Below are 12,551 nucleotides of genomic sequence, written 5' to 3'. Positions count from 1 at the left end.
GAGTTTGTGAACAGGCTGAGTGGGCATTTGGGGGGTCTGGGTGCTTTGGGGGATCCTGAAGGGTTGTGGAGCGCCTTCAAGACCACCGTCCTTGATGTTGCCGGTGGATGTCTTGGAGTTCACCGCAGGGCAAAGAAGAATTTTGTCTCTCAAGCGACACTGGATACCATTGACCAGAGTCGCAGGGCCAGGCTGAATGGCAGAGCTGAGCTGTTCAGGGAGCTGAGGCGTAAAACTGTACGTGCACTGAGGGTGGACAAGGAGGCCTATGTGCGAGGAATCTGTGAGGGGGAGGAGCATCACCTGTGGACAGGTGATTCTCGTCCCGCTTACAGGGGAATTCGAACATTGCGATCATCCAAGCCCATCCCTCGGTGTCCTGCAGTTAGAGCAGACGGTGGTACGCTCTTGACAGAGGAGTCCGAAGTGAAGACCCGCTGGGCCGGTTACTTTGAGCGGTTGTACCAGGCTGATCCACCAGCTGTCGAGTTGGAGGTCAGGGGTGTTACAATCCCTGTTGCTGACCCTCCAATCAACGGTGATCCACCAGGCTGCGGTGAACCGGTTGAAATGGGGTAAAACTCCAGGGTTCTGTGACATCCATGCTGAACTGCCATTTGTATTTCTAAATCGGAAACCGTCACCATGGATACCAAGCCCAGCCCCTACACCCATCCCCAGATCAAGCAACAGGGCGAAAGCCACGGTTCAAGCCAGGAGAGAAAGCAAGCTCGTCGATCATGGTGGTATCCCGTGAAGGTTCGTGATCTCATCCTCCTATCACGTGACCCTCATCACCTCGCATCCTGTCTCCCCACCACACAACGTGTCTCGGCATGCCACACGTGGCTCGGTCAAATGGCGACCGTCGGGTCTGCGTCAAGCGGTTCTGGAGTGGCGGGGTGTTGCCTTGTCCTCGGAAATCCTATTTGATTGAAGACGTGTGCGCGTACTCGTTGCAGACCCAGGGACGGGCAGAGGATGTAACAATGAGAAAGAGACCTTCCAGACTTTCTCTTAAAGCGATTCGCTCCAAAATTCTCCCCAAACGGCTGCAGAACCAGGTGAGTTCTTCCCTTCACCTTTACCACTCAGGATGTTTTAATGGTTAGGAATAGTAATCGAAGACCCATCGATGGTTTGTGTGGATCGAAATCCCTTCATTGAATTATTTTTCTCGTTCTTCTTACACCCTTCTCGATTATGAGCAGAAAGACTCGGATAGCGGAGACAACAATGCTGACGACGAGATGGAGAGCGAGGAGCTCACAGGATGTGTTCCGAAGACCACTTGATGACTCCACCCAAGAACCCTTCACAGCTCGTGACCATGTTGGGAGGAAGGTCCCAGATACCTTCCGCACGTCGCTTGTCCGGAACTTGTGCCTTTGGTGTTCCACCGAGGGAAGACCTGTCCGGACAGGTGATGTGTTCATGTACCCGTTGCTCTGGTGTTCATGTCGGTTTGTTTCATTAATTATTATTCCAAGGTAAACCGAAGCGATGACGTTGACTCGTTCGAACCTCGTCATTCCAAACGTTTATGTTTTCCACCTTGGAGTCTTTTCTTCCTGAGCCTCTGCACCCTTGGACGTGTGGATCGTTTTGTTTTTCTTCATTCTGAGCCTTTTGTGTGGAATTATCATTTAATAAAAGAGGTTCAATCGTATGTACCATTTTATATTTATTTATTAATCTCATTTACCACCAGTGTGGTTGTCCACCTGATGTACAGCAGCCCATTTCTTGAGTTCTGAAAGTGCTGCGTGAGAAAGTTTCTTATGCTTCCCCATTTTTTCCTGATCTGGAATTGTAATTCCAGACAAAGTATTGTCATTGTGCACCGTCCGTCCGTCCGTCTGTCCGTCCATTTCTAATTTCGACTTCTCCAGCCAAACCACTGAAATTTGGCAGCAAGGTTCCGCCGCTGACTCGTAACGGGATCGCAAAGCTCGTTCCAGTCACGTGACTTCAAGTAGGTCAAAATGACAGATGTCGTAAATTCTTTCAAAAAATCTTCTCTCTCAGAACCACCAGTCAGAATGCCACAAAATTTCGGTTGCAACATTAGGCCAGGGTCGGAATGTTAAATTGTGGATGTTATGCCGATCCCATGACCAAAAGTGTGTCAAAATGGCAGATGTAATAAATGATTGGGAAAATCTGTAAATTCCTTCAAATATCTTCTCCAGACCCACCAGTCAGAATGTGGGTGACAACATCAGGCCAGGGCCCAGGTAAGTTCCAGTTCCAGTGGTCCTATTTTTATTTCATACCATGAGAATAGATCAGTTTGCAACAACAAAAAAATTTTCTCGGGTGCAAATTTCTGATTGAAACCATTCTTGGACCCTTGTCGAGGTCTTTCTTATTTGCAAATGGCGCCGAATTTTCACTTCTTACATGTGTTTTGTATTTTTTATTCTATTTTTGTGGACTAAAAACGAATAGACTCCTGGGACAACAAAGTGTCGATAAAAATTAGGTTGCTTTAACGCACGATCGAGCCGATGCAGGAACAAAAATGAAGAAGAGGAACTTTTCTGAATTTCCAAAATCGAAAAAGAGCATAACTCTGTGAAAAATTAATGAAACGCCCTGAAACTCGAACTAGTTCCATAACTTGTCATAATAAAGCCATGCACCAAGTTTCAGTTGAAAATGTTAAAGGGTATGGGGGAAAAATAAATCTGGAAAACCACAGGTTTCATTTCCACAAAAACCACAGGACAGACGGAGAGCAAATCTATCGTCCCCTCGAGTGAAGCTGGTAGGGGACGAATAAAGACAAGGCCTCTCAGGAGGCCTTGTCTTTATTATATTATCTCAGGAGCCTAATGTACATAGGGCCTGCAGGATGGCCTGTAGGTACGCACGCACACTCGCCTCGAACCTGTCTAGCCTGGGTTCGATCCCGACCCAGCTATAAATTGTCAGGTGTTTCACAGACAGGGTGATTAATCAATGTGTGTTTTGTTCCTTGCATGGACGATAAGTTGGGCATCCTGCCTGCCAGCATTAGTTGGTGGACGATAAAGATCGCACGGTATCCTTCGCGAAGAGTAGGCGAGCCATTCCCGGCACCATGAACAAATTCCCAATTATTCTTGCCCGAACTAGTTGAACGTCGGGCCTGGCCAGCCGGTTTGTGAAGACTCGGGCGAAGCTTTCCATGGCGGCTGACCCCATAAAAAAAAGTTGGTTAAAAGATGCGGTTGAAGAAGAAGAAGATGCTGAAACATACCACAGTAGTTTACAAAATGTAGTGAATTATAGAATGTTCCAGATCGTCATGAGGTATGAACCATCTCTTGGTGAATGAACCTGAGCTGTGTCAACACAACGGGTTGATGGCCATGTTTGGTGTTCCCATCTCAACACTCAGCTCATGATGCTCGGCTCTCAGATTCAACTGCCACTTACTGTGTGCATTTGTCCATTGTTCATCCTGATCCTGTCTGTGACGTATGCACAAAGCTCCTCGATGAGCCTCAGATTTATTTATTTGAAAAACATAAATGGCATCGACTCATCGTGTCCCTGTATTTTCGTGGAGAGCAGATGGCTGCTGGTTGCATCATTGTCCGGAGTGTGGCTGTGCCGCCGATGCAGTGCCCCCTGTCGGTTCGGGCAGGAATTTGTAAATTGTTCAGGGTGCTGGTGATAGCTTGCCTACTCTTCGCGACTAATGCTGGCAAGACTGGATGTTTAACCTCAATCCGACGGACGGCACACGCGTCGGTGCCTCGCCCTACATGTGAGACTTCCCAGAGTTCCCCATGGATTGTTGTCACCCCGTCCTTCGCTTGCATCCTCATCATTTCTCCCACCAGGTACGCCTTATCTCACGCTTCCTGGAAAACAAGACGTTGAGAACAATATTAAGTATTTCCTTCCTGTGATTCAAGAGATTTATGTCTGAGATACTGAGTCGGTTTCTAAAATCAGGATAAAAATTTCCTTTGGAACCTGAGTTTTGCTCAAAGGGTCCATCGAGTCACCGAGTTAACCGGTAGTTTCTTTCGGAATCATCGTTAAAGCACTTTGAACATTTCACAAAAGAGATGCAAAATCAGAAAATCTTTTTACAAAAGGCAAATTATATCGATTATAAGGGTCTGTGTATTTATTTCTCTGTCACGGAGGAAGTGACCTCACGTTTCCGGAAGTGACGTCACGTTCGACACTCGCCATTTTGTTTCCACTCAGGAAAGGTGAATTTATTCCATCTGAACCTTTCTCGACACGCACCTGAATTTGGGCTGATTGCTTGACCGTTCGGGTTGTTTTCACAACTCTAACGCCGGAGGGGAGACGTTCGTGATTTTTTATTTGCAGGAAAAATACTTTTATGGGTGAGTAATTTCACTCAGTCTTTGTTAAATGAATACCAGATGGGGTTGATTTAGCCTGCCATCCTTCTGAGGTTGGCAAAATGAGTGCCAGCTTGAGGTATCCTGTGTTGGAGTGGTGCCACCCGTCCAGGATTGTGCCCACCAGCCGAGGAGACTGCTTCGGCAGCACCAACGCTCTGCACAGAGTATGGTCTCGATGAATGGATGGATGGAAGGAGAGTGTTACGATTAAGGTTTTTTTTTTTGAGAACCTATTTCGGCTCAACAAAGCTTTATTTAGTGAGAGGAGGTCACGTGAGTTGCTTGATATTTGCAGGTGCAAAAGTTGAAAGGCTTTATCTGGCGAGGTTTATGTCCACAAGACCACAGGTACATCCCCACCATTTCCCCGGATGTGCTGGCTCACTGCCGTTCCCTCGTATTCCCCCCTCCCTCGCCCCCAGGTATCGTCACCTGTGTCGACATTCTCGGCGGTCCTCTCGTCAGGCATGTTTGGAACTCGGTCGAGCTGGTGTGACACTCGTTGGGAACCTTCCCCTCTTGCTGGACATTGGATGCGGTACCCGGGACTATCGTGGATCCACAATCAGAAGACTGCTCTTCTTTTTTTGTATTTCTCCTCATCCGGGGGTCTTTGGGCACCCTTTCACAGTAAAATGATGGGACCTCATGCACGGGTACCGCTTCCCAGGTGAACGATCTCTCCCGTCCATCGCTCAGCGGAGCATTTTGTGCGAAGTCGAAGTCCCAGCGACGCAACGCCTCGGCGATCGAGGCTTGAAGTTCGTTCGAGCACTCGAACTGGGATGAGGAGTGGTCATCTTTCAGGGGGCCGAAGAGGCAGCGACGAACGGGCTGGGGGGTCGTGTCACCTGGGCTGCTCAAGCTTGGATTGTGGACGGGAGAGCTTGGAATGACCTGGCTGGACGGAACGTGGGTCTATGAAACATGATTTTGGATGACGTATGAAGGAAAGGTGAGTGGGATTGAAGGGAGTGCGGGGTGGAGAGACAATATATTAGAGCAACGGCATTTAATCCTCTCATGCTCCTCTATCCATTGTGGCGAGGGCAGGTATGGATCACGGTTTGGCGAGGGATGGCAAGGGTGAAGCTAGTGCAGGTGAGGACGTAGTAGTGGTGAGGATGAGGCGGTGATAGACGACGAAGGTGGTGCAGAGATACGTAGTGCTTTGTGCTCGAAGGGTCGCACCCACCCAAGGGTCGTAGTCGGGAGGAAGATGGTGAAAAGACATTAAGCAGGCACCAACCAAATCACGGAGCTGGTTGTGGCTCAGATCCCCTGGTTCTGGACTAAACAGGCCTGTGAAACAAATGCTCGAGAAACAAGACTCGTATTACAATGTTCATTATCTCTCTATGATTCCAGCAATCTGTGTGTGTGTGTGTGTGTGTGTGTGTGTGTGTGTGTGTGTGTGTGTGTGTGTGTGTGTGTGTGTGTGTGTGTGTGTGTGTGTGTGTGTGTGTGTGTGTGTGTGACCGCTGTTTCTTGACAACCACTGGTCCGATCTCATTGAAACTTGCGAGTTTTATTGCTGGGGACCTGAGGATGTGCCTTTTCAAGGTTTGATATTAATCGGACAAGTGCTTCCCAAGTTATGGCCATTTATTTGCCAAACCAATGACAGGACACGTTGCTGCGGAGGCGTGGCCGATGGGGAAAGGGCGCCATTTAGTTTCCAATGACAGGGCATGTTGCTGCGTAGGCGTGGCCGTTGGGGAAGAGATCCTCAGCCGCATTCCCCATTATGGGTTACATCGTACGGACTTCCGGATAGTGATGACTTTCTGTATTCTAATAATTTCTCGATTTCTTATGCGCATTTATAGATAAACACAATGCCCCAATCCAGTCGTCGTTTACGAGAGCGAAAGAACGGCCTGTGTGGTTGAGTTTTTTTTTTTTGCACGTACGGCCACGCGAGAGCAAAGGAACGGCTTGTGTGGTTGTTGTTTCTGGCACGTGGTTTGAAAGTTTTTTCTTTTTTTGTTGCACGTACGGCCACGCACGTACTAGTAGAAAATAATTCCAGCAATCTCTGTGTCTGTCTGTCTGTGACCGCTGTTTCTCGACAACCAATGGTCCGATCTTATTGAAACTTGCCAGGTATATTGCTGGGGCCCTGTGCATGTGCCTTTTCAAGGTTTGATATTAATCGGACAAGTGGTTCCCAAGTTATGGCCATTTATTTACCAAAGCAATGACAGGACACGATGCTATGACGTCACAATTGACCGAACAATTCTTCTTGTTCGTTCAATATGGCGTCACAATTGATGCTGGGGACCTGAGTATGTGCCTTTTCAAGGTTTGATATCGTTCTTCTTCATCCGTTTCAGCCGTTTCCCAAGTTATGGCCATTTATTTACCAAACCAATGACAGGACACGGTGCGATGACGTCACAATTATCAATTAATTATCGACAACCACTGGTCCGATATTATTGAAACAATGCCCCAATCCAGTCGTCGTTCACGAGAGCGAAGGAACGAAGCTGCGCGTCGTGCACACGCAATGGAATATAACGAAGCACGAGCTGCTTGCTTGACACGTACGGCCATGCACGTATGGGCACGCGAGAGAGAAGGAACTGCCTGTGTGGTTGTTGTTTCTGGCACGCGTTTTTAAAGTTTTTTTTATTATCTTGCCAAAACGAAGTTTTTGCAAGATATGTTAGTCAGCTTGTATGTTTTGTTTTTTTTGTCTGTAATCACGTATAAAAAATTCTGCAGAGCACAGTTATCATCGGAAATTTTAGTAACTTCGCATATCAGAGGCCTATAGAGGTCCCTTTCAGCGCACAAAATTTTGAAGGTCAAGGTCAAAGGTCAAGGTCACTTTGTCCCAAATCAGGGGAGTTGACAAAACCCTTATTTTTTGAGTAATTTTGATCGGATCGTCTTCAAACTTCATGGGAATATAGTCCATGGTCTGGCGCTCAGCTGATTAATTTTTGGTGGCGATTGGCCTTGACCTTCATCGTTAGCGCCTGAGGTCAAACATATTTGACCCCAAGGTCAAATTTTCAAGTTTTAGGAACCATATCGTGTAATACCTCAAATTGAACACCTCGATGAGTGCTTTCTAGATATGTCAAGCTTGAGACATTATGACGTCATTTGGTGACATTATGAGGCAAAGCATATTTTCCATGGTTACTCTGCAGAACGATTCTCATTGGAATCTCTCGTAGGCAGATATTCCTCAAGGAGTCGCTCCTGGTGGATAGCAGCTCTGTTCACCTCAGTGTGACCTTAAAGAAGTCACACGTGGTCACCTTTTGGCAAGATACTTTTTTTTTTTTTTTTGCACGTACGGGCATGCACTAGTGATAGAAAACTCTAGTTATTGACAATTTACACACTTTAACTAAATTACCCAGATTATCTTAAACCTGCATCCTTCTGTGAGCAATGAAATCCTGCATCGGAATGAAAATTTTTGAGGGTCATCTCGGGATAAAATGGTCCGCAGAAAAAAAATGATGGCGTCATCGGTCACGTGGTTATATGGCAGCCATATTGTTTTTAAAAAAAAAACCTTCAAAAATCTTTTCTGAAGTGGCTGAACAGATGGAGGCAAAACTTTACACATGTTACCACCGATCCACGAGGCCTGTTACCAGGCCAGCGTCGAGATGCGGTCCGAAGAACCAGGCACCAGCGAGAGGCGATGATAGAACCAGGCACCAGCGAGAGGCGACGATAGAACCAGGCACCAGGGAGAGACGATGATAGAACCAGGCACCAGCGAGAGGCGATGATAGAACCAGGCACCAGCGAGAGGCGATGATAGAACCAGGCACCAGGGAGAGGCGATGATAGAACCAGGCACCAGGGAGAGACGATGATAGAACAGGCACCAGGGAGAGACGATGATAGAACCAGGCACCAGGGAGAGGCGATGATAGAACCAGGCACCAGCGAGGGGCGATGATAGAACCAGGCACCAGGGAGAGGCGACGATAGAACCAGGCACCAGCGAGAGGCGACGATAGAACCAGGCACCAGGGAGAGACGATGATAGAACCAGGCACCAGGGAGAGGCGATGATAGAACCAGGCACCAGGGAGAGGCGATGATAGAACCAGGCACCAGGGAGAGGCGATGATAGAACCAGGCACCAGCGAGAGGCGATGATAGAACCAGGCGCCAGCGAGCCGCAATCAGCCTCCAGAGCTCCGCTCAGCGCTCGTGCCGACAGCCAAACTCTCCTCTGTATCCCAAACTATCGAGAAGGCAGGAGGTTTCTCTGACACCTCTCCAAGTCTTTGAGTTGAACGTCAAAGTGAGGGCTGATTACTCCACACTTGTCCAACCTCCCAGTCAGATTGACCACAACGTTGCCTGCTCGATGGTCATCTCTCTCAAAAACGATCTCAAACTGTTCGATGTTCAGGCATCCCTGTTCGACTTGTGAGCGTCTCCGTTCGATATGCAGGTGTCTCTGTTCGACATGTGAGCGTCTCCGTTCGATATGCAGGTGTCTCTGTTCGACATGTGAGCGTCTCCGTTCGATACGTAGGTGTCTCTGTTCGATATGTGGGCGTCTCTGTTCGATATGCAGGAGTCTCCGTTCGATATGTGGGAGTCTCCGTTCGATATGCAGGTGTCTCTGTTCGACATGTGAGCGTCTCTGTTCGATATGTGGGAGTCTCTGTTCGATATGCAGGTGTCTCTGTTCGATATGCAGGAGTCTCCGTTCGATATGTGGGAGTCTCTGTTCGATATGCAGGTGTCTCTGTTCGACATGTGGGCGTCTCTGTTCGACTTGTGGGCGTCTCTGTTCGATATGCAGGTGTCTCTGTTCGACATGTGGGCGTCTCTGTTCGATATGCAGGTGTCTCTGTTCGACATGTGGGCGTCTCTGTTCGATATGCAGGAGTCTCCGTTCGATATGTGGGAGTCTCTGTTCGATATGCAGGAGTCTCCGTTCGATATGCAGGTGTCTCTGTTCGACATGTGAGCGTCTCCGTTCGATATGTAGGTGTCTCTGTTCGATATGTGGGCGTCTCTGTTCGATATGCAGGTGTCTCTGTTCGACATGTGAGCGTCTCTGTTCGATATGTGGGAGTCTCTGTTCGATATGCAGGTGTCTCTGTTCGATATGCAGGAGTCTCCGTTCGATATGTGGGAGTCTCTGTTCGATATGCAGGTGTCTCTGTTCGACATGTGGGCGTCTCTGTTCGACTTGTGGGCGTCTCTGTTCGATATGCAGGTGTCTCTGTTCGACATGTGGGCGTCTCTGTTCGATATGCAGGTGTCTCTGTTCGACATGTGGGCGTCTCTGTTCGATATGCAGGAGTCTCCGTTCGATATGTGGGAGTCTCTGTTCGATATGCAGGAGTCTCCGTTCGATATGCAGGTGTCTCTGTTCGACATGTGAGCATCTCCGTTCGATATGTAGGTGTCTCTGTTCGATATGTGGGCGTCTCTGTTCGATATGCAGGAGTCTCCGTTCGATATGTGGGAGTCTCTGTTCGATATGCAGGTGTCTCTGTTCGACTTGTGAGCGTCTCCGTTCGATATGCAGGTGTCTCTGTTCGACATGTGGGCGTCTCTGTTCGATATGCAGGTGTCTCTGTTCGACATGTGGGCGTCTCTGTTCGATATGCAGGTGTCTCTGTTCGACATGTGAGCGTCTCCGTTCGATACGTAGGTGTCTCTGTTCGATATGTGGGCGTCTCTGTTCGATATGCAGGAGTCTCCGTTCGATATGTGGGAGTCTCCGTTCGATATGCAGGTGTCTCTGTTCGACATGTGAGCGTCTCTGTTCGATATGCAGGAGTCTCTGTTCGATATGCAGGTGTCTCTGTTCGATATGCAGGAGTCTCCGTTCGATATGTGGGAGTCTCTGTTCGATATGCAGGTGTCTCTGTTCGACATGTGGGCGTCTCTGTTCGACTTGTGGGCGTCTCTGTTCGATATGCAGGTGTCTCTGTTCGACATGTGGGCGTCTCTGTTCGATATGCAGGTGTCTCTGTTCGACATGTGGGCGTCTCTGTTCGATATGCAGGAGTCTCCGTTCGATATGTGGGAGTCTCTGTTCGATATGCAGGAGTCTCCGTTCGATATGCAGGTGTCTCTGTTCGACATGTGAGCGTCTCCGTTCGATATGTAGGTGTCTCTGTTCGATATGTGGGCGTCTCTGTTCGATATGCAGGTGTCTCTGTTCGACATGTGAGCGTCTCTGTTCGATATGTGGGAGTCTCTGTTCGATATGCAGGTGTCTCTGTTCGATATGCAGGAGTCTCCGTTCGATATGTGGGAGTCTCTGTTCGATATGCAGGTGTCTCTGTTCGACATGTGGGCGTCTCTGTTCGACTTGTGGGCGTCTCTGTTCGATATGCAGGTGTCTCTGTTCGACATGTGGGCGTCTCTGTTCGATATGCAGGTGTCTCCGTTCGATATGTGGGAGTCTCTGTTCGATATGCAGGTGTCTCTGTTCGACATGTGAGCATCTCCGTTCGATATGTAGGTGTCTCTGTTCGATATGTGGGCGTCTCTGTTCGATATGCAGGAGTCTCCGTTCGATATGTGGGAGTCTCTGTTCGATATGCAGGTGTCTCTGTTCGACTTGTGAGCGTCTCCGTTCGATATGCAGGTGTCTCTGTTCGACATGTGGGAGTCTGTTCGATATGCAGGAGTCTCCGTTCGATATGCAGGTGTCTCTGTTCGACATGTGAGCGTCTCTGTTCGATATGTGGGAGTCTCTGTTCGATATGTGGGCGTCTCTGTTCGATATGCAGGTGTCTCTGTTCGACATGTGAGCGTCTCTGTTCGATATGTGGGAGTCTCTGTTCGATATGCAGGTGTCTCTGTTCGATATGCAGGAGTCTCCGTTCGATATGTGGGAGTCTCTGTTCGATATGCAGGTGTCTCTGTTCGACATGTGAGCGTCTCCGTTCGATATGTAGGTGTCTCTGTTCGATATGTGGGCGTCTCTGTTCGATATGCAGGTGTCTCTGTTCGACATGTGAGCGTCTCTGTTCGATATGTGGGAGTCTCTGTTCGATATGCAGGTGTCTCTGTTCGATATGCAGGAGTCTCCGTTCGATATGTGGGAGTCTCTGTTCGATATGCAGGTGTCTCTGTTCGACATGTGGGCGTCTCTGTTCGACTTGTGGGCGTCTCTGTTCGATATGCAGGTGTCTCTGTTCGACATGTGGGCGTCTCTGTTCGATATGCAGGTGTCTCTGTTCGACATGTGGGCGTCTCTGTTCGATATGCAGGTGTCTCTGTTCGACTTGTGAGCGTCTCCGTTCGATACGTAGGTGTCTCTGTTCGACTTGTGAGCGTCTCCGTTCGATATGCAGGTGTCTCTGTTCGACTTGTGAGCGTCTCCGTTCGATATGCAGGTGTCTCTGTTCGACATGTGGGCGTCTCTGTTCGATATGCAGGAGTCTCCGTTCGATATGTGGGAGTCTGTTCGATATGCAGGAGTCTCCGTTCGATATGCAGGTGTCTCTGTTCGACATGTGAGCGTCTCTGTTCGATATGTGGGAGTCTCTGTTCGATATGCAGGTGTCTCTGTTCGATATGCAGGAGTCTCCGTTCGATATGTGGGAGTCTCTGTTCGATATGCAGGTGTCTCTGTTCGACATGTGGGCGTCTCTGTTCGACTTGTGGGCGTCTCTGTTCGATATGCAGGTGTCTCTGTTCGACATGTGGGCGTCTCTGTTCGATATGCAGGTGTCTCTGTTCGACATGTGGGCGTCTCTGTTCGATATGCAGGTGTCTCTGTTCGACTTGTGAGCGTCTCCGTTCGATATGCAGGTGTCTCTGTTCGACATGTGGGCGTCTCTGTTCGATATGCAGGAGTCTCCGTTCGATATGCAGGTGTCTCTGTTCGATATGCAGGTGTCTCTGTTCGACATGTGAGCGTCTCTGTTCGATATGTGGGAGTCTCTGTTCGATATGTGGGAGTCTCTGTTCGATATGCAGGAGTCTCCGTTCGATATGCAGGAGTCTCCGTTCGATATGCAGGTGTCTCTGTTCGACTTGTGAGCGTCTCCGTTCGATATGCAGGTGTCTCTGTTCGATGTGCAGTTGTCTCTGTTCAAAATGTGGCCATCTCTGTTTGATACGCGGACGTCCATGCTTGATATCCATACATCTTGATTTCCTGGTGTTTCCCTTCCCTTTGCTGGAGTTTGACTTCCTGGTTTCTTTGTT

General features: G+C 48.7%; 1 protein-coding gene across 3 annotated transcripts in view; it reads left to right on the top strand.

Annotated features, from left to right (window-relative positions):
• The window catches only part of LOC147008129 (uncharacterized), a 7,728-nt gene extending 6,059 nt beyond the window's left edge, over positions 1 to 1,669 (top strand). Inside the window, exons 1-3 of one of the 3 annotated variants that reach the window (XR_015053630.1) lie at positions 1 to 759; positions 963 to 1,064; positions 1,212 to 1,669. The exon at positions 1 to 759 is cut by the window's left edge and continues 1,640 nt beyond it. Coding sequence is in view for 2 of the 3 variants with exons in the window: in XM_085865607.1 (XP_085721733.1) it covers positions 646 to 759; positions 963 to 1,064; positions 1,212 to 1,295 (300 nt within the window). In the remaining variant the exon portion in view is untranslated. The remainder of the gene's footprint in view (positions 760 to 962; positions 1,065 to 1,211) is intronic. The other 2 variants (XM_085865607.1, XM_085865608.1) reach the window with 2 other exon arrangements.
• Positions 1,670 to 12,551: the final 10,882 nt, after the last annotated feature.

The sequence above is a fragment of the Eptatretus burgeri genome, chromosome 21, assembly GCF_056783735.1.
Source record: "Eptatretus burgeri isolate ZD-2024b chromosome 21, Ebu_testis_v1, whole genome shotgun sequence".
In the NCBI taxonomy this organism is placed as follows: Eukaryota; Metazoa; Chordata; class Myxini; order Myxiniformes; family Myxinidae; genus Eptatretus; species Eptatretus burgeri.
This window is presented reverse-complemented; position numbering and strand designations above follow the sequence as displayed.